This window comes from Tachyglossus aculeatus, chromosome X1 (assembly GCF_015852505.1).
Source record: "Tachyglossus aculeatus isolate mTacAcu1 chromosome X1, mTacAcu1.pri, whole genome shotgun sequence".
Classification (NCBI taxonomy): domain Eukaryota; kingdom Metazoa; phylum Chordata; class Mammalia; order Monotremata; family Tachyglossidae; genus Tachyglossus; species Tachyglossus aculeatus.
In genome coordinates this window covers 36,559,808-36,582,053 of record NC_052101.1, presented here as the reverse complement: position 1 = coordinate 36,582,053, position 22,246 = coordinate 36,559,808, and the positions used below count along the sequence as shown (strand labels likewise).

Below are 22,246 nucleotides of genomic sequence, written 5' to 3'. Positions count from 1 at the left end.
TACCTCTACCCTTGGGGTTCAAAGCCCTCTGATCCAGGGACCCTGGGGTGATGGGTTCAGGGCGAGGATATCCCTTTCCTCCATGGGCTAAGCCAAATCCTCCAGATGCCACTCTGGGTAATTTGGTTTAGCTTCAAATGGGTGGCCCAGTGCAGGGCAGGGGAAAAGATTGTCCTTCTCTACCAACCTAAATATGGGCTGGGTGGGGTTCTGTTGTAGGGCTTGTTGTTTGAGTCCTTGCGGGCTAAGTGGGGAAGAGCAGGGTGGGGTCATGACCTGGTGGCTTTGGTCTATATGGGAAGCCCCTCTTGATTACCCTTCTCTTCTCTTCCTCCTCCTCCTCCCTCCCACTTTCATCCCTGGGTTCCCAAACCCAGGGTTCTTTTTTGTTTTTCCTGAATTATCCAGATTGTTACTACAAATAGTCCCCGTGCTTCACCTTGCCTGAACAGACCCAGCCAGGATTTCTCAGGTGAAAGGAGGAATTCTTCACCAGGGAGTCCCCTTGGGTGCATCCAGTGGCCTTTGATTTTCTACTTTTGAGCGTGACGTTTCCGCCTCTGTGACTCTAAGACCAATGGAACCCGACTGCTCAGAGCTCTGGGCCATGTGGTGGGGAACCAATTAACATCTGCCCTTCTACTGCTTGTATTGAGCCACTAAAGTGCAAATAAAAAAATAGAACCCGTCACCCTGACCTCTCAGTCTAGCTGCAGCGCTCTCCTCCTGGCTGGCAGCTGGGACACAGGGACAGGAAGAGACAGGCAAGCAATGCAGAGGACTTTAAGCGGACCTGTTTCAGGCACAGAGGTGGCCCACAGTAGCAGCGGTGTGGAAGCTTCATTTCTCTCCTGTAGTGCCACCCCATCACCCTGGCCCTGTGGGCAAGCCATCTGCCAGCCCAAATCCCACCTCTGGAGGGTGGCCATCTGGCCACCCCCTACTGTCCTTCCTGTGAGCCTCCGACTCCCTCTTTCTCCCTGTTCTGGAGAGTCGGGATACTCACAAATCAACCTTCTCAATCCTTAGAGCTAAACAAAGCACCAAAAAAGTTACAAAAATATAATGGGGGGTCATTTCCCCAGCTTCTATAATTACTGCTCTATGTAAATGTCAGAAAATAATGGTCTGTCTTCCTGTGCATTTCCACTTCCCACCCCCGACCATAGACCAAACCGGCCCCAATGGCCAACCTGCAGGCAAACAAACTCTCTGCCTCCTTTCCCAGAGGATGCAGCTTCACAGGTCCCCATCGGCCCCTCCACCTCAGCCATATAGAATCCACTACTTTCCCCCAACTCTACCTTCCCTACCAACCACCCCGTTGCTATTCCTAAGAGACTTACCAAAAAAATAGACCTTTAAAAAAATTGCATCTTTTTACGATCATTCTGTCTGCATATTACTTCTCGAGGTTTTTCTTTTAATTAAAAAAAGATTGCATATTGACAACATTTATAATGAAAAGCCACGATGGCTACCTCTGACCCCTTTTTTGGGGGTGGTGGTGGAAGAGCCCAGAGGAGGAGGCAGGAGGAAAAGGGATGACGATGGCAAGGAAGGAGTGGAAATTCTTTTCGTTTCCAAACCACCTGCGTCGTTGTCCCATTTGCTTCTGCCATGCTCCCCTCTCTGTCGCACCAGCCTCCACTTCCAAAGCAACCTCAGAAAGCATGAATGAAGGACTCTGTGTCCTGAGCCTGTGTTTCTGCAAGCCTGTTTTGAAACTGGTATGGCCTTTGGTGGGGTGGACATTGGGGCAAATATCGGGTTAAGCTCATTTGCCATCATTTCGTCACTTGGAATCGTAAATCACTCCAGTGACTTTAAAATCTAAGCAGTTAATAGGCTAAAACTCAAAAGAAAATTTTTTGCATTATAATTAAGCATGAATATATATTTTATATATTACACTGCTTTCCTCCTTAGACTGGGGCAAATGTGGCCCCTCTGAATTGGAAACCTGTCACCAGCCCCAGAATCAACCCCCCACCCCCGACTCAAATGTTTGAAAGCTTTCTTCCCAAGCCCACTCCCACCCACCCTCCCACCCCCCACCAGTCCTCAGTCCATATGTTTAAAAGACAACCCCCCTCCCCAACCCATCCCATTTTTAAATAGATATTGCCACATTCTTAAATTCATGCATTACTGCATTGCTATTGCACATGTAGGTGTGAAGAGACTGTCGCTCTGCTCTCTCTCACTTGGTTCTTTCCTCTTTCTCTCTCATACTCCTTGTGCCGTACCCGCCCCGGCCCCTGCCCTCCCCCCCTCCCCTCCCCCCTCACTGGTTGTGGACGTCTTCCCTGCGGACAATCTTGTAGATGATCCAGTAGAAAATGTTGAAGATGAGGAAGGCCATCGGGAAGCCGATCCGGGACAATTTGTCGATCTTCTTGGCCCGCTGAATGAAGAGTTTGCGCATCTCCTCTGGGGTCTTGGAGGGCGGTGGGACAGGATTGGTGGTGTTGTTGGTGCCTTTGACCGAGATGCCATCCTTGGCCTGCAGGCAGGCGGGACCCATCCCGTAGGCGGAGAAGTTGAACCGCCCTTCCCCGGCCTCGTCCTCCTGAAACAGATTCAGCATGGGGCTCTACTCAAAATGAGACAGGACCAATGCACCCTCACCATAAGGCTCTCCCAGGGTGCCGAGCCTCCTCTGTTGGCCCTGGGAATTGCCAGGCTCTCTGCCTTGGGGAGGTGCCTTACAGAAGGGTGCCGCTGAGTGATGGATGCACAGGTGCAAATCAGGGGATCCAGCAGCCTCTGGAAAGTGGATTGGCTGGCTTTCTTGTGACCCTTCCCATCTGGAAATTCTTACATATCCCCTGGTTTGCCTCTGCTCTTCTCTCCCCACCCAGCTTTGGTGGCTCCTCTTCCTCCTTTTCCTGGCCAGTCTGGAAGGGGGGATTTTGGAAGTCCCTGTGGAATATCAGGGATAACTCCAGGCTGTAAGCCACAACTGATTCCAAAGCCAGGGTGGTGGTGGCAGGGTTTTTTGGGGGGAGCGGGCAGTAGTGGTGTGTATGGGCGAACTGTTGGGGGGGATGCTGAAACACCATTCTTCCCCTGAATTGTTCATGTGCACCTTCCCCCAACCCTCCTCCACCCTTCTCCCCAACCACTACCCCCAGTCCAGCCCCAATACAGAATAGCTTTTACACGTCACCTCCACTCTGGATCGCACACCTAACAGACTCGGCTTAGAGTTTTGATTTGTTTGCAATTTGACAACAATCAAGTTTCAAAGAAACAATCGCTTTCTTTCACAGCCACCTTCCTCCCTAAAGTGCTCACACATCTGACTCTTAAAAAGACAGACTAGGGCTTCTTCTCCAGCATACAAGGTGTAGGCATGTGTGTGATTGATTATGTGTGTATGTGTGGTCTTACTGAATGGCTTCAAAGTTAGACTGGGTTGTTATACATTTTGAACCTCATGAGCTATACAGAGAGAGGGTGGTCTATTGGAACCAAGCCCTGATTTTTCCAAGGTCAGGGAAAGTGGGGCCCTTGCCTCAGGAGTCATGTACACTTGGGAGGCTCTACTGCTGCTACTGCTGCAAAATGGGAAGGTCACACTTATGAGATGGGGAGGTGAGTGCCATGGACACGTGGCTCATATCTTGGCTGTGGTCAGCCTCTCTTTCTTCTCACAGGCCCGAGGCTTCTGTTTGGTGCTCCCCTGCTAGGGCAGAGCATGGGTGCGCAGGGAGGAGAGGTCAGCCCCAGATGTAGGTTTGGATAGGCATGATCCTGGCCCAGACAAGTTCTTCTTTGAAAGGTTAGCCCTTCCCTCCCTTTGTCCCTCGCAGTAGCACTCTGGGATCTTGACCCCTTGGCCACTGCCATGATATGGCTGTTTCTCATGAAAAAGCAAAGCCAGACAAAATGGTTTTCCATTTCCTTAAAACTTGTTTGTTTGGGTGGCACATTTAAAAAGTAGCTGTGCTGTGTGATGCTATGTGACCTTGGGTAAGTCAATTAACTTCTCAGTTAAATGCCTCAGTTTCCTCACCTTTAAGATGGGGATTAAGACTGGGAGCCCTATATGGCACAGGAATGGTGTGCAACCTGATTATCTTGTACATACCTCAGCGCTTAGAACAGTGGCACACAGTAAGCACTTGACAAATACCATTATTATTATTGTTATCATTGAAGCTTACATATTCCAAAGAGATATCTTGGTCTGCTAACACATACCCTGATGTCATTGTAAATAAGCTTATCTGCCTCAAGGGGGAATCAAGAGTTTGGGGGCAGCTGGGACTCAATTTTCTCCTTGTAATGAGCAGTGACGACCATTCCCTAGTTCCTAGGTTTTCCCTTGAAAAAGATCTTCAAGTGCAAGTTGTCATCTAGGTTCTGCAACCTGAGGTGACTCTGGGCTGGGGAGGAAGGAGGGTTCTGGCACTGGCAATGAGCAGGTTGGGAGGGTATAGGCAGTTGGGAGGGAGAAGAATGAGGATCTGGCTTGAATCCCTCTCACCCAGCCTAGTGACAGCCTGCAAGGCTAAATCCAGGAGATGGTAGATCAACCTGGGGGTGGGGGAGGAAGGGGGAAGAAGGGATGCATCCTAATGGGGGGGATTATTATTATTATAATAAATAGTAATAACAACAATTTATCATTAATAAATAATGGTATTAATCAATAATTGTAATTTATTATTAATATATAATAATAATAATAATAATGGTATTTGTTAAGTACTTCCTATGTGCCAGGCACTCTACTAAGAGTTGGGGTGGATACAAGCAAATTGGGTTGGACATAGTCCTGTCCCACCTGGGGCTAACAGTCTCAATCTCCATTTTACAGATGAGGGAACTGAAGCACAGAGAAGTGAAGTAACTTGCCCAAGGTCACACAGTGGACAAGTGGCAGGGCCAGGATTAGAACCCAGGTCCTTCTGACTCCCTGGACTGTGCTCTATCCTCTAGGCCATGCTGCTTCTAGCCCTAGAGGGGAGTCCCTGGCCCTTTTGGACTTCAACAAAACACTGCCCCAGCTTCAGGAACAATCTCTTATCTCCAGGCAGTGCAGCCAAACACAGGAGCCTGAGAAAATTGGCTACGATCCTCCTTATCTCAGGATCAGCTCAGCTAGCAGAGCTCATCAATTTCTTTACTTTAAACCATTTATTTCTGAGCACTGAATACACTTAGTTCTTGAACAGAAGCGTTCCCACTTAATGCCAATCTGACTCTAGCAATCACTCTAGTGAAAGGATTTAAAGCCCAGCATTTGAATCGTGAGGACCTGGGAAGATATGAAGACCTGAGGAGAATCCCTCTCTCCCTCTTTCCAGACACCCAGGCCCTGAGAGATTTATGAAGGTCAAACAGGTGAAGCGAAACCACTTAGGATATATGGTGGTCATGAAGTAGGATTCCAACAGTTCTGTAAACCCTTCTCTTTAATTCCTTCTCTTCTTCTTGGCTTAGGAGCAAAGCCTGGGACTCTTGCCTTCCTACAGTCAGAACAGGTGGGAGAAGGGAGAGGGAATAAAGAGGGAGCAGGGAGGCTATGGGGAGAAGTAGTTGGAGAATACACAGCAGGGCCACTACTACTCAGGGATTGACCCAGAGTCTCCAGATTCAGTGTTCTGAGCAGGGTAGGGTAACCCCAAGCCCTGTTCAGGCTAACATTGCTCTCCTGCATCCCAAACAGATCCAGTTGTTCTGAACCTGTTCCGGTTCCTCTGTGGGACTACTCAGACTGCTGGAACCAAGGCAGAACACCTAGACACTTGTCTGACTTTTTGGGATGACTGGGAGGAGGAGGAGGAATAAGGAGGGAGGTCTGGGAGACCACCTGGCTCTGAGAAAGGACTGAAATAGGTGAAGACCAGCAAGGAGAGAAAGGGGATGAGGAAATAGTGGGATGCTCCACCCCTAGAGAATCCCTGCCTTGGCCTTTGGTCCCCAAAAAGAGTTGTTTGAGGATACAATCACCTGCTCTCTAAAAATGAGGCATCATTCATTCAATTGTATTTATTGAGCAATTACTGTGTGCAGAGCACTGTACTAAGCACTTGGAAAGCACAATTTGGCCACAGATAGAGACAATCCCTACCCAACAATGGGCTCATAGTCTAGAAGGGGGAAGACAGACAAATGATCTCAATCAATCGATCAGTCAATCATATTTATTGAGTGCTTCCTGTGTACAGAGCACTATTCTAAGTCTTTCAGGGAGTACAATATAATAGAATTGGTAGACCTGTTTTCTGACCATAAAAAGTTTTAGTCTAGAGGGGTGCACACATTTGTATTTTTATTAATACAAATAAATAAATTGCGGATCTGCACATAAGCGCTACAGGGCTGAGGGAAGGGTGAAATAAGGGTGCAAAGGTGATGCAGAAGACAGTGGGAGAAGAGGAGATGAGGGCCTAGTTGGGGAAGCTCTCTTGGGGGAGATGTGCCTTCAATAAAGCTTTGAAGGTACAGAGTATGATCACCTGTTGGATATGAAGAGAGAGGGCAGTCCAGGCCAGAGTTAGGATGTGGGCGAGAGGTCGGCAGTGAGATAGTCAAGATCGAGGTACACAGAAACCATGCCTAGACACAGTCTGTCCCTTAGGAAACCAAGACCAGTCATTCAACTGGGCATCTAGCCAGATGCATTTCTGGGATGTCTGGGGTAATCTGATAGAAGTGCATCTCTTTGAGACTGGGCCAATCCCTGATCTGGGGTAGTGGCACAAACTTCAAGCTCCCTCTGTCCCTCACACTCCTCAGGGGACTTTTAGGTTCAGTGTCAAAGAATCATCCCCCCTCCTCCGCCCCGCCAAAAAAAAAGCTCACACCCTTGGCTTGGTTCTCTTACCTTGCTTCTCTTTCCCTTCTCACTTAGCACTAAGTCTTGCAGGATCTTGAAGTTTCAGTGAGGTGCTCACTTTAAAAGTGGCCCATATTTATGACCTTGAAAGTTGAATTCTGCTCCATTGTAGACCTCTCCCTTACCAATAGCACTCACTTGTTTGCACATGGTAAGACAAGATTCTTAGTAGAAAAGTGAGCAAGAGGTGGCCTGGGATGGTCCCTTTAATAGGGATTTCTTCATTTTGTGATCAGTGAACTAAAGGACAAGGTGGTAGAATATCCCTGTGGGATGGGTATTTTTCATATATTTCCAAGGCTGAGATAGCTAATGGATGACAACAAATATTGTTAAATTTTTTAAATGAAATCATTAGGAGACAGTCATCAACATTTCTTACTAGGGAACTTAATTTTGATCATCAGAGAAATTTGCTTTCAAGTAGTTTGGGAAAATGAGAAGGGTCAGTGAGTTAGCTTTAAAGGAAGTGAGAGTTATTCACTCTGTTACTCTGCAGAGTTACTCTGCAGAGTTAACAGAGTTACTCTGTTACTTACTCTGAGAGTTACTTACTCTGCACACAGTAAGCGCTCAATAAATACGATTGATGATGAAAAAGAGGGTATTAGAGATGGGGGAGGAGATAAGAGGGGTAGCGAGAGAAGAGGAGACAGGCAGTTGGAAAGAAAAATGGGGGGAGGACAGAGAGAAGGCTAGAGGAGGAACATTACTGAGAAAAGAAATCTCCTTGATGTGAATGAATGAAACACTACAAGTGTAAAAGCACAGTCCCCCTCCTCAAAATACTGTGAGGAATGAATGGGGTGGGAAATGTTCTGAAGAAACTGGCTGAAAGCACAGACCCTGTAAAATGAGAACTCAAGTACTTTGCAGTTGTACCTGCCTGGGGAGGGGTGGGGTTTACGGGGGGGCTCTATCTCTGTGGTTCAGTCAGCCCATAGAATTTGATTACCCGTGTGCCACTAGCTTTAATTAGCATGGTTCAAAGCCAAGAGTCCAGGCCGTGGCGATTTCCACAGCCCGGGCACCCAGAAGACACCAATTAATTGCATGTGAAGATGATAAAATGCCCACTCTGAAATTTACTGTGATCAGAGCCAGGAGCATTTCACGGGATTTTGTGTGCAATGGGAGCAGGTGTGAAAGAGAGGAAACTGCTGAAAGAATGAGCAGGAAGGGACTTCGGAAACATGAATGATGACACTCTCCCCTGTTGTAGTTCTGTCTTTCCCTGAGGCCAGCAGGGCTTCCAGGACCCGGGATTGGGAAAGCGGAGAAGAGGCCTGGCCTTCCCACCCGTGGCCAGATGGTGTCGGTAAAGCCTGATTAAAAACGTTGTGGAGACTGGTGAGAAGCCAGCAGGACGAGGGGGTGCAGCCCAGAATCAGGCAGAGGCGCAGAGATCGAATGAGCTAGAAGCTCAGCAGAGGGTTTCCCTGCCTTAATCACCGGGCTGATGGGTTTGAGGGAAACAATGCACATGCCTCCCTGCTCCAGTGAACAAAAATGCTACAGGGAATTCAGGGTGGCCTAGAGGAACCTCATGCCTCCCCGCTCCAATGGAAAAAAAAAATGTTCAGGGAATTCAGCATGGCCTAGAGGAGAGATCACAGGCCTGGGAATCAGAGGACCTGGGTTCTAACCCCTGCTCTGCCACTTGTCTGCTGTGTGACCTTGAGCAAGTCACCTAACTTCTCTGCGCCTCAGTTACCTTATCTGGAAAATGGGAATTTAAACTGTGAGCCCAAAGTGGGACATGGACTGTGTCCAACCTGAGTGCCTTGTGTTCAAGTATCTCGTGACTGTCAGAGACAGAATACTGGGCTGAACGCATCATTGGTCTGACCCAGTCCTAGGTCAGAATCACTGTTGCTGAGGTTCTTAGGCTTTGAGTTATTTTGGGTCTCTCATTCACATTTGTGTTGTGAGGGGCACGTGGGAAGGACTGTTATCAGTTTTCCTGTAACGCACATGTTAAGGAAAGCTCACCCTGCAACTAAGGTCACACACAAGTCCACAACTGTTTCTTCGCACAACACATCATGTCCTAACAGGTAGATGTGCACTGTCAGAGGAACTTTCCCTAATCCCCAAACAATGCTTGAGTCAAAATGCAATAATCAAAACACACATTCTGGCAGAACTAGGTGTATTTTGGGTTCTTAGAGCACCTTTCTTCCCTGCTGCCCTTATTTGTATTAATGGCTTGTTCTTACAGTACCCAGGGGAGGGATTGTTGCACAGGTTTGTTTGTTTCATGTTAACAGTTGGAGAAACCAAGAAGTACAGAAAAAGTAAATATTATTATTGTAACAATAATAATATTTGTTATGTGCTTACCATGTCTCAAGCACTTTTCTAAGTGCTGGGGTAGATACAAGTTAATCAGGTCAGACACAGTCCCTGTCCCTCATGGGCCTCACAGTCTAAGTAGCAGGGAGTACAACTATTTAATCCCCATTTCACCGTTGAGAAAATTGAAGCACAGTCCCCGTCCCTCATAGGCCTCACAGTCCAAGTAGCAGGAAGTACAACTATTTAATCCCCATTTTACCGTTGAGAAAATTGAAGCACAGAAATATCAGGTGACTTGCTCAGGGTAACATAGCCAGCAATTTTCAGAGGTGGGATTAGAAACCAGGTCCTTCTGACTCCTGGGCCCTTGCTTTAGCCACTAGGCCACGCGATGGTATTTATGGAGCATTTACTATGTGCAGAAAGCACTAAGTGCTTGGGAGAATACAATTTAGGAGGAGCTGAAGACCCAGGACTGCCAAGTTGGGGGATATGCAAGCCAGGTATCCCCCTCTGTGGGATGGGAGAACCAGCCTCCCAATTAGCGGCATTAACTCACCCACATGACACATATGTTTGGCAGTGATTGGCAGCCAGAACAGTGAGCCGGTCTAGTCCACCCAGCCCAGAGCCTCACAGGTGAGAAAGAGATAGAGTTTTGGCAGCAATGGCTGTCAAGGATGTCAATGCCTGCTGCCCCTTGCAGTCCTCCTTAGCTCATCTGCTGGGACTTTCCTAGAAGCCTTTTGGTACAGGCAGTGATTTCAGGTTCCCGGATAGATACCTGGAACAGATACAGGAAAGGAGAATCTCAAGGGTCCAGTGAGGAAGAAGGCAGATCCAGGAAGATGTCCCCAAGCACTTGCATATTTGCAATCTATTCAGATTTGCAGAGAATGTAACCTTGGTCACACTTCAACTGGTGGGAGTACTTGGGTTTGATTCTAATTAGAACCGCTGGGAGAATTGCTGAGAGATTAGGTGAGAAGAGAGGCACTCTGTCTCCCATTCCATTTGGGGGAGCCAGCCAGGGTGACTTGAAGACAATCTTTTCTTGAAGTCTTTTTGATAATTGTAGCCCCTTCTTGCGAGCAAGATCTCAGTACGCAGATTACCCAGCTCAGAACGAAAAGGATCTTTATCTTGCAACCAATTGCTTCTCTAGATCTATCCTCAAAGGGTAAAGTTCAAGGAGCCCCTGGGTTTAGTGATCTTAACTTGGAGACTTCCAAGAAGCATCTTCTGTGATGTTGTAATCTGGATGCGGGTATTTTTTCTGCTGTATTTAAGAGGGCTGGATATGATTAATTTGGTCTCCCCTGAACATCTTCTTTCTGGGATGTATCCTGCTGTCTAGGCTTGGTTGCCAGCAGTCAGTTTAATCTAATTGGTGGTTCTTAGAAGCCAGGGAAGCAGCATGGCCTTGTGGATAGAGCACGGGCCTGGGAGTCCAAGGGACCTGAGTTCTAATCCTGGCTCCACCACTTGTCTGCTGTGTAACCTTGGGCAAATCACTTCATTTTTCTGTACCTCAGTTACCTCATCTGTAAAATGGGGATAAAGACTGTGAACCCCAAGTGGAACATGGACTGTGTCCAATAAGATTAGCTTGTATCTACCCCAGTGCTTAGTACGGTGCCTGGCATGTAGTAAGTGCTTAACAATACCATTAAAAAAAAAAGCAAAAAAAAAAAATGAACTGGGTCCTGTCCCTGCAGTGTCTCTCTGGGCCAGTTTACAGGAGATAATAATAATAATAATAATAATAATAATAATAATAATAATAATAATAATAATTATGGCACTTAAGTGCTTACTGTGTGCCAAGAACTGTTTTAAGCACTGGGGTAGATGCAAGGTAGTAAGGTTGGGTACAGTCCCTGTCCCACATTGGGCTCACACACTTAATCCCCATTTTACAGATGAGGTAACTGAGGCCCAGAGAAGTGAAGTGACTTGCCCAAGGTCACACAGCAGACATATGGCAGAGACGGAATTAGAACCCATGACCTTCTGACTCCCAAGCCCTTGCTCTATCCACTAAACCAGGCCTTCAGCTCCGCTCTAGCCCCCTCCTCGGGGCCCAAAATGGCAGCTGGCAGCCACCTTCCATCCTGTCCCAGCCATGAGAGAGCTCAGATCCCTTCTTCAGCCCTACCCTGAATCCCCTGAAACTGTTGCAATAACACCAGCTGTGGCAGCAGGGGAGCTGGGCTGAATACAATCAATTCTGCCAGAATATGCATTTTCACTAAGGGTATTCCCTAAAATGCTGCTCAAGAATTAGATAATGTTCTTCTAAAAAACCCAGCCCATTTGGATGCAGCATATGGTGTCGTTGGTTGGAGAGACTGTAAGGACCGTCTCTATACGTTGCCAACTTGTACTTCCCAAGCACTTAGTACAGTGCTCTGCACACAGTAAGCACCCAATAATTACGATTGAATGAATGAATGAGTGGCACCAGCTATGGAATGTGGACTATAGTGTAAGTTTTCCTTTATGTGAGGTTTTGCAAGAATGCAACCTCCATGTTTTAGCATGGTATGAGTACAAAATATATTTTAAAATGCACTTTATATGCTCTAGTTATAAATATCTTCCATAGTACATTCTCTACTTTATATATTTATATATTATGCCATCACATTTTATGTATATACCCATCACATCTATTGTAGATTATATATATATCCACGTACACACCCACAAAGATGCATAGACCCCCTATTGCAGCACCCCTAGCTAGGCATATTGGTTGCCAGACAGGCTCTGACTGAACACTAATGATTTCCATGCTCACTAGGACTTTATCAGCAGTGTCCATCAGGTGACTTGCTGGTCTGGTATCACTCTGAAGATAGATGGGGCCCAACAGGATGTCATTGATCTCCCATTAGTGCTCCAGAGTCCTCTCTCTCTGTGTCTCTCTCTGTGTCTCTCTGTCTCTGTCTCTCTCTGTCTCTCTCTTTCTCTCAGCAGGGTGGCTCCTTTAAAACTAACCCCAATGAAACAGGTCTTTCTGTGCAAGGCCCTGCTGAGAGCTCACCTCCTCCAGGAGGCCTTCCCAGACTGAGCCCCTTCCTTCCTCTCCCCCTCGTCCACCTCTCCGTCCCCCCCAACTTACCTCCTTCCCTTCCCCACAGCACCTGTATATATGTATATATGTTTGTACGTATTTATTACTCTATTTATTTATTTATTTTATTTGTACATATCTATTCTATTTATTTTATTTTGTTAGTATGTTTGGTTTTTTTTTTCCTCTGTCTCCCCCTTTTAGACTGTGAGCCCAATGTTGGGTAGGGACTGTCTCTATATGTTGCCAATTTGTACTTCCCAAGCACTTAGTACAGTGTTCTGCACATAGTAAGCGCTCAATTAATATGATTGATTGATTGATTGTGCAGACAGTGGAGCCCGTATCTACAGTGAGCAACTCTGGGCCTCAGGTAATACAGATCTCATTAGGACATTCAGAATGCCTAGCTGGACTGTCTGTCTGTCTCCCTCTCTAGATTATGAGCTTTCTGTGGGCAGGGAATGTGGCTACCAACTCTGTTGTACTCATTGTAGGGAAGTAGTGTGGTCTAGTGTATAGAGCATGAACCTGGGAGTATCTGGTTTCTAATCCCAGATTTGCCACCTGTCTACTCTGTGACCTTGAGCAAGTCACTTAACTTCTCCGTTCCTCAGTTACCTCATCTATAAAATGGGGATTAAGATTAAGACCCCTAGGTGGTACAGACACTGTGTCCAACCCAATTACCTCGTATCTACCCTAGCTCTTAGTACAGTGTCTGGAACTTAACAAATACCACAGTTATTACTATTAATTATTACTCTTCCAAGCACTTAGTACAGTGCTCTGAAGTGCTCAATAAATATGATTGACTGAACAGATGAGAACCCTGAGACTTAAGGGTCTCTTGATGGGCCTTGTTTCGAATGGGTCCTCCTGTGAATCCTATTCTGGCATGTGTTACCAACTTGTACTTCCCAAGCGCTTAGTCCAGTGCTCTGCACACAGTAAGCACTCAATAAATACGATTGAATGAATGAATGTGTGGGTGACTCAATAGAGATCAGATGAAGTGGGTGTATGGGAGAGAGGTCCAACTACCTAGCCAAAGTCATTTGGATCAGGGACCACCCAAGGAGGGAGGTCTGGACTTCTGGAATGGAAATAATACTTTCATCTTCGCCTTCCTTGATTCCATCAAGCTTCAGAGAGAGGGGGTACCCCCGTGAATTACACCCAAGATTCTTGAGGAAGTTCTCAACCCAGTGTTTCACAATTTACTGTTTGGGACCTCTCCTTCTGGGGACATAGTCCCCGCAAATAAGATAGCTGTGCCAACAGTTGCCCATTATCTATCAATCCACCAACTTTTTGCTCCTGGTCTGCCCTCCTTCCCAGAGTACACCAGGCGGCACAGATATTCTGGTCTATGTGTTGAGCATAAATAATTCTTCATGCTCAGTGAAAGGCTTTCAGTGTAGTTGGAAGAATGGCTTCCAGAAAGTCTATTGGTGAATGCATTAGGGCGGCAGTGGGAGGACCAGGCCTTTCTTCTATCTTTACTCATGAAGAGGTGACTGATACTCAGTACATTGGGCTGAGCCATCTAGACAGCTGGGCCCCATCAGGATGGCTCCACCTGATCAATGGGGCCAATGACGGGACTCTTACCTTATGATGTCTCCTCTTCCTCCTGAATCTGAGCAGCTCTTTGTGCTGGCGGGACACAAAATTGACGGCGGCATATTCCAGCAGGGCGGAGAACACGAACAACAGGCATACCGCCATCCAGATGTCGATGGCTTTCACATAGGACACCTGTCATTGGCAGAGGGAGGAAGGTTAAACCGATTGCATCAGTTGAGGGAGAATCTTGCCCTTTCCCAGCCCGCCTTTCCAGGATCAGCCTCCTCCCCTGGGGGCGGAAAGGTGGGCTCACCTTGGGCAGTGAGGCCCGAGAGCCAGAGCTCTGGGTGGTCATGGTGAGCACGGTGGTGATACCCAAGCCCACCCGGGCTGGTGCGGCATCCATGTTGATCCAGAAGGAGATCCAGGAGAGGATGACAATCAGGAGGCTGGGGATATACATTTGGATCAAGTAGTAGCCCATCTGTCGCTCCAGGTGGAAGCGAGCCTCTATACAGGTGAATTTGCCTGAAAACAACGGGAGGGAGTTAGCTTAGAGCAGGGGTTTCTGGGCATGGGGTGTGTGTAGAGGGGAACACACCTCAGAGAGCTTGGGGCATGTTCTGTGGGGGCTGTGGAGATGAAGGGCCATTTGACATCAGTCAGCTGTGGAGTGGGAAAATGGGCTGGGCGGATGTTTCTGGGACAGGTAAGGGGCAGGCCACCTCACCAACCTGTGTTATAGTGCTTGGTGCAGTAGCGTAAATCCTTCTCTTCCTTCAGGATGAATTGGGGCAGAGTTAAGCCATCAGCCACCTGCACGGCTCCTTGTTCCTGCCACTCAAATATCAGGTCGTTCATGGTGTACCCAACTAGAAAAGAGAGGAGGGGAGAAAAATCAGAACGAGAAAGCTCTTCGGTGAAGCTGGATTCACTTTTCTGTAGGCGAATGTTGGAAAGGCAAGCCTGGAACTGTCAGCGAAATAAAGAGTTTGAAAACAATCAAAGCTTCTAACACTCTTTGCCAGTCGAAAAGCAGATGGATGACTTAATAACGCTTCAAATAAGGAACTAGAGGCAATGGGGTTTTACTGTACCAAGTGGGATGGGGACTGTGTCTGATTTGATTGAATTGGATCTACTCCAGCCCTTAGCACTGGATTAGACACAAAGTGAAGGCTTGGCATATACCACAGTTATTACTGTTAGGAAGGCTTTAGATTAGACATAAAGAAAATTACCTTTAGGTGGTCATTTGACCCTGAAATGGGTACCTGAAGGAGGCTGGACAATTTTCTCCCAGGGAAGTCTTTAAAAGAATGAGCTAGGTACTCATGATTTAAATGCCCCTGCCCAGAGGCCGAGGCATGGGCTAAATGATCGCTTTCTCTCATGGATTTAAATTTCTGTTTTTGAAAGGCTAGCACGACTAAATTTGCCCTTTGCTTATGGGTTTTATCATCCAGGCTCAACTCCAACCTCAGTGGTGGGTGGACGAAGGCCAAACTGAGGGAAAACTGAAAAAAAAGGTGACCAAAAAACTTTTTCTGAGCAGCCCAGAGGGGGAGAATGGAGATAAAAAGGAGACTGAGTGCCCCTCCACTGGACTTGCAAGCTCTCTTGGTCTTTCTCTCTCTTCCACACACACTCTTTCCAAGTCAAGGGAGGATTGTCAGACAAGGTGTTGGAAGTCATTCCCAAAGGCAGGCATCCCTCAGGACTCACAGCTCTCCAGCTGCATGATACACGTCTGGACATCCATGGGAAAGTTCTTCAAGTCCATGGGGCAGGCGAGAGTCAGGGTAATCCTGAGGAGAGAAGAAGAAAGGACAAGCTAATTTTAACTATGCAGTTGACCTAGTGCCTGAACCTCTGGGGTCTAATATTATTCAGATAGGGGGCCTAAAAGAAATTAGCTGGCACACCTAAAACAATTTTAACAAGCCTCTCTCCTCTCCCACCCCACATAAGCACACTCTTTTCCCTTTCTTCTTTCTCTCTTTTCACCCTCTCTTTTTGTGGGAGCTTGTGTCAGGGCTGGGGGAGGTGAGGACAGACGCTTCTTTCCACCTGAAGCTGGTGACTTGGGCAGAGCCGTGAGGTCCATTTGCAGATCTGTAACGGAAATGTTCTGGGGTTTGTGTTTTAAATTTGAGAAGTAATAATAATAGTAATTGAGGTATTTGGTAAGCACTTAATACATGCCAAGCACTGTACTAAGCACTGGGGTAGATACAAGATAATCAGGTCCCACAAGGGGCTCACAGTCTAAGCAGGAGGGTGAACAGGTATTGAATTCCCATTTGGCAGATGAAGAAACTGAGGCGCAGAGAGATTAAGTGATTTGCCCAAGTTCACCCAGCAGGTAAGTGGCAGAGTTGGGATTAGAACCCAGGTCTTGGATGAAACATCTCATTTGAGGGTGGAGTCCAGTCACCTATTCCAAAGTCAGGGAGGGAAGAGAGTGATGGAGGCAGGCAGGCAGAGGAGAAGGTCACTTGGGGTAATGGATTGATCCCTTCCTCCTTAGCCCCTTCCTCCCCTGGTGACAATGCACTGGACTATTGAGGACTTGTGATAAATCTCCTTTTCTGAAGATCTTTCTGAGATGGAAAGGTCCATGTCTGGGGCAGTCTGGGGGCAGTCCTGCCTAGGGGTGGGAGAGTGATGCTCCCTACCCATCACTCAAGAGACTTTCTGCCTCGGCTGGGAAGAGAGGAGGTTACAGTTAATGATGGCATTTATTAAGTGCATACTATGTGCGAAGCACTTTTCTAAGCGTTGAGGGGGAATACAAGGTGATCAAGTTGTCCCACGCGGAGCTCACAGTCTTAATCCCCATTTTACAGATGAGGTAACTGAGGCTCAGAGAAGTTAAGTGATTTGCCCAACAGACATGTGGCAGAGCCGGGATTAGAACCCATGACCTCTGACTCCCAAACCCGGGCTCTTGCCACTGAGCCACGCTGCTTCTCAGATTCTCAGTTACTGCTTCTCAGAAGAAGTAACTGCTGAAAAGAAGTAACTGCTTCTCAGTTACTGCAGAACACCTGGGCCCAGTGCCATGGGAGAATGCAGAAATCTTATTTTAAGATCAGCAGCGAGGAGCGGGGGCACCTGCCCCTGATTTGCCCACATGGGCCAGAGAGGGCTTAGACCCATCTCTCAGCTCTAGATACATCATTTCCTGCCCCTGCTTTGCCCACAGTGGTATGAGGCTCCAGATCCATCTCTCATGCTAGGGTGATGCCAGCCTCTTGGCCAAGCACTAAAAAAGACACCTGGTGACCCAGGTCAGTGGCAACTCTTCCAGGTGCCTGCTTATGGCTCACCAAAAATTTCAAACTGCATTCAAATCCCAATTTCCCAACCCTGTCTACGTGCGCGGCAGTTTGGGTTACTGCTACAGCTGTCCATCTGGAGGCTTTCGGACCTAGATCTGCCTGGCTTGTACCGAGGCAGCCTGGGTTAGAGTGGTGGCTGCTTAGTTTTCATTTTACAGTCTAGCGCGGGCACTGATAACATGAGGTAAGCGACATAATGGAATGCAACCCCTGCAACTCGTGGTGGTAATACAAGGCTTGAGCGAACAGGGTTTCACAAACATCTGAGGCCTGAAGACAGAGGAGAAGAAAGCAATTCTCTTCAACCTGTTTCTCGGATTTGCCTCTCCCTTTCGCATGAGTTTGCATTATGAATAAAACTGGCATAGCCCCAACCTCTCGGCTGCTTTCCTCGCGAGGACGATCTCTGCTGAACCCACCAGGAGGAGTTATCTCAGGGGCCTGGGCAGAAGCCGGGAACCACCACCAGCTGGGCTTATGCAGGCTGAGGCAGGCAAGGATGTGAACAGTCTGCAAAGCCAGAAGCAGTTTCGGTTGACTCTGCATAGCTTCTGGTGCTGACGTTCTCTACGTCTTCCGCCTGGGCCCTGACAGTCTTCTCCAGCAGCCTCGGGGAGAATGGCATCAGGAAGTTCCCCAAACACTATGGTGGAGAGACACCCATTCATGGCTCCAAGGGAATCTCACACCTGAATGACCCTTCCAGGCCAACGGCCAGGGGAATCTGGCCTGCTCAACTTTTTCCTCTGCCCCTCACCCCTTTATTCAAATCCCGGCTCTGCCAATTGTCAGTTGTGTGACTTTGGGCAAGACACTTAACTTCTCTGGGCCTCAGTTACCTCATCTGGAAAATGGGGATTAAGGCTGTGAGCCCCCTGTGGGACAACCTGATCACCCTGTAACCTCCCCAGCACTTAGAACAGTGCTTTGTACATAGTAAGCGCTTAATAAATGCCATTATTATTATTATTATTATTATGGCTTTTTCCTCCTGGATCTCTCTCCATCCTATCTACTGGGTGAGCAAAACCAGTCTTTCGCTTTCCTGCCATGAAATTCAGGGTCTTGGGTGTCCTTCTCTGCCAGACTGCCACCCTGCCTCCCTGGGATCCTGTGTTGGCTCCTCCATTTTACCAAGGAACCTCCATCCTGACCTGACCTGTGCCACTCCAGTGAGACAGAGAAAAGCAGCTGCAGCCTGGCACCGCTTCCACAAACCCTTTTTTTTATTTTTTTGGTATTTGTTAAGCACTTACTACATGCCAGGCACTGTTCTAAGTGCTGGGATAGATACAAAGTTAATCAGATTGGACGGAGTCCACATCCCAGTGGCTCACAGTCTTAATCCCATTTTACAGATGAAGTAATTGATCAAGTGTTATGTGCAGAGCACTCTGTTTAGCACTTGGGAGAGTGTGATACAACAGAATTGGCAGACATGTTCCCTGCCAACAGCAAGTTTACAGCCTAGGGAGACTCTACCATCTGCTGGGGCTTTTTCTGGCAGATAAAACCCCACTGCAGTCTAGGAGGTGCACATGTCCCAGGCCATTTCTTCAGGTTGGGGTTAGGGTCCTTTAAGGCCAATGTACAGAGATGGGGGGCAATACATCCGGGGACAGAGGTTTGGGTGTGGGAGGAGGCAGAGGTAAGGAGGCAGCTCCGAGTCTCAGCCATAGAGTTCTTGGAGATAAGAACTCCAAAGTGGGACAACTGTCAAACCAGGTTAATTTTTGAGGCTGAGTGACCTTGGCATTGTCCCTTTGAAACCACCAGCTTGGATCTAGAAGGTCCCAGCTAGTGCTGGCCTGGCCCATGGGTCCCAAAGCTCTCTCACTTTTCTGGCTTGCTCTCTGATTTCTATCTCTCTTCTTGCTCCCATACTAGCACTTCAACCGGCAAATCACCTCACAAATCCAGACCCACTTTTGGCTCCAATGACTCGGATGTTTTAGTGAAAATTATTTTTTCTGGACCTTAGCGAAGTGAATCTCAGAATCTGGGTAAATGCTCGTGTAGCGTCAGCCACACAGTTGGGACAATGGAAGTGAAAATGCCCCATCCAGATCAGTCTAAAATCCTCCATCTTTCTCAAACCAGCCCAAGAGGAGCATCAGAGGAAATATCCCCTTGCCTCTAAACCCCTCCGCTCCCCGACTCCCCACCACGTCTTGCTCTTCATGACCCAAACACTTAACAACGTAGTAACTGTCCCTCAATCTTGTCTACCCTCTCTGTAGACCCCTTGTTCATATCCATCCTCCTGTCTGGAATTCCAACCCTCTTCATATCCAACAGACCACCACACTCCCCTCTTCTAGGAAGCCTTCCCTGCCTAATTTTCCCTGCCTAATCTATCATCTCCCCATGTATTTTCCCTCACTACTGTGTCACCTATGCACTTGAGTCTGTAGCCCCTAAGCACTTTGATACTCACTCCACCCCGAGCCCCACAGCACATCCCCTGCTGCTTCCCCTCTCTGTAATTTATTTTACCATCTATCTCCTCACTGGATTGCAAGCTGCTCGTGTTCAAGTATTGGGTCTACCAACTCAATCATATTGTTCTCTTTCAAACAATTACTACAGTTCTCTGCACATAATAAGGGTACAATCAATGCCACTGATTGATTGATTGATTGATTGATGCCCACCTAGGACTGAATAAGAAGAGAAGGGCTTAAATTGAAGCAGGAAAGATTTCTCTTGGACATAATGAAGAACTTAGAGAGCACACTGATAAGACAGTGGAAGAGGCTACTCAGACCCCCCCCCCCCCCAACTATGGTGGTGTCTAAAGGAAGAACAAATGGTCTCAACATTGGGTGGTCAGTCATTTGCTTGGAGGCAGTGAGCTGGAATGAGGAATTCTTAGGTTTCTTTCAGCTCTAGGATTTTGGGAGACTCTGATTTTTGAGTGGCCATTTCAGGCAAACAGTGCAGGGGCCTTTCCTCTCCAGCCAACCTGACCCTAGTCACCTTGTAATGATTCCTGGGCAGAGATCAGCAGTAGAGGCAGATGGGAAATTCTTGGATGCCTCTGGGGAAGCTTTGGAGTTCAGGGACGTTCGCAAATCTAGGGATAGGTGACTAAACCCTCTTCCACTAGACTGTAAACTAATTGTAGGCAGGGAACGTGTCTACCAACTCTGTTGTACTCAGCCAAGCACTGTACTAAGTGCTCTACACACTGTAAGCCCTCAGTAAGTACCATTGATAAAACAGGTGGTGTTCAATTCTCGCTTGCTGGTTGGCCATATTTGGTATTTGTTAAGCACTTACTATGTGCCAGGAACTGCACTAAGCGCTGGGGAAGATACAAGCAAATTGTGTTGGAAATAGTCCCTGTCCCACCTAGGGCTCACAGTCAGAGGCACAGTGATTAAGTGATTTGCCCAAGTGATTTGCAGAGAAGTGGAGGAGCTGGAATTATAATTCAGGTCCTTCTGACTCCCAAACCTGTACTCTGTCCACTAAGCCACACTGCTTCTCCATATCCATTATGTCCATTATAGAGTTAGACAACGGGTTTGCCTCATTCCTTTTCTCCTCTAGGATCACTCTGTTGAGATTTTCACTTCAAATTGGTGGTGGGATGGGGTCATCACTTGCTACCAACACCTTCTCCCCCTCCTGCTCCCAGCTTCTCACCTGATGCTGTAGAGGACGTTGCCATTTCTAGAAATACGCAGGAGCTTGTTGTCCGTGGTGATTTCATGGAAGTGGGCCCCCTTCTCATTGGCAAAGAACAAATCAGGCTTCCAGATGGAGTCCAACATGGAAGGGTCTAAATCCAGGGAGTCATCCGGATACTCGTTGTATGCCAGCCGGGGGTCATTCCATTGCTGTCTCAAGAAGATATTCACCCTGTAATCCTGCAGCAGGGATGGAAGAGAACAGAATCCGGGTTGATTTATTTCCCTACACAACATACTGGTAAGAAATGACTAGTAGAAGTATCTGTTGTTTGCTCAGATTAAGTAGACAGAGTTGTTTTCTCTGCTCATTCTTGCTTCCTGAAATTTTATCCCTGTCATTCCCTCTCTCTTCCTCTCCTCTAAGGCTTCTGATGCTACCATTTGTTTATCAGTGGTATTTACTGAGCATTTATTGTGTGCAGAGGACTGTCCTAAGTGCTTGGGAGAGTACAGTACAACAGAGTTGGCAGACATGTCTGTCTAGAGGGTGAGACAGACATTAAGATAGATATACAGGTAAATAAATAAATGAATAACTAAAATAAATAAACTGCTTGTCTCTTCTTCTCTCCTTTTACTTGTTTCTTCTCTGTCTGTCCCTGTTCCCTGCCTCTCTACTCCCTGTCTTCTTTTTTTCCTCCTTAGTGTATTATTTCATTTTCATTCTCCCTGTTTTTGGCTCTTTGATTTTGTTGTTCTTTCCCTGTTTCTATTGTCATTTATCCCTCTCCAGGACAGATGCATTTCCTGGCTGGTTTGAGCTGTTGTGTAAATCAGACTTGAACACTACACTCAGGGATTGAAATAAATTAGACCATTCCATGAAGAAGCCAGGCTTTGGAAAAGTAAGAATAACAGTAATGACTGACAGTAGAAGTTACAGACTTGCTAATCTACCTCTTTGGGCTACAGATCCTGGACTCATTCAGATGCCTTGTTGCTTTGCAGGTTGCAATTTTATTGTGGGCAATATAACTTTTAAACCTGAATCAGAACCCAGAGAGAATGAAAACACTGTCGACTCAACCAGAATCAGATCCTTCTGGGCACCATTGGGGTTGAGTTCTACCAAGGTGGGGAATTAGTAGAAAGAAAACTGGCCAGAAGTCAAAAGACCAGGGTTCTTACCCTGGTTCTGTCAATGATTCTGCCAATGACTTACTCTGGGTCCTTAGCCAAGTCACTAATCCTCCCTGGGCCTCCAATTTTCATCTCTGAAAAATGGGGAGGAAGGAGGAAAATGGGAGAATATCTCCCATTCCAATAGGAATGTAAAGGATTACGAGATAATGGTTCTGAAAGCATATAGTTCCCATTTATTACTAAATAACCTTGTATTTTTCCCTAAGAACTCTATCTCCTTGTGCGAGTCTTTCACTTTAATATTCCTCTTGCCACAGATGTG

The 22,246-nt window shown here is 47.1% G+C and overlaps 1 protein-coding gene across 1 annotated transcript in view; it reads right to left on the bottom strand.

Annotated features, from left to right (window-relative positions):
* Positions 1-2,287: 2,287 nt before the first annotated feature.
* GLRA1 (glycine receptor alpha 1) overlaps positions 2,288-22,246 on the bottom strand; it is a 43,129-nt gene continuing 23,170 nt past the window's right edge. The window contains exons 3-8 of the mRNA XM_038740165.1: positions 20,795-21,018; positions 15,525-15,607; positions 14,534-14,671; positions 14,113-14,327; positions 13,845-13,991; positions 2,288-2,572 (exon numbers count right to left, since the gene is read on the bottom strand). Of these exons, the coding sequence (XP_038596093.1) occupies positions 2,288-2,572; positions 13,845-13,991; positions 14,113-14,327; positions 14,534-14,671; positions 15,525-15,607; positions 20,795-21,018 (1,092 nt within the window). The remainder of the gene's footprint in view (positions 2,573-13,844; positions 13,992-14,112; positions 14,328-14,533; positions 14,672-15,524; positions 15,608-20,794; positions 21,019-22,246) is intronic.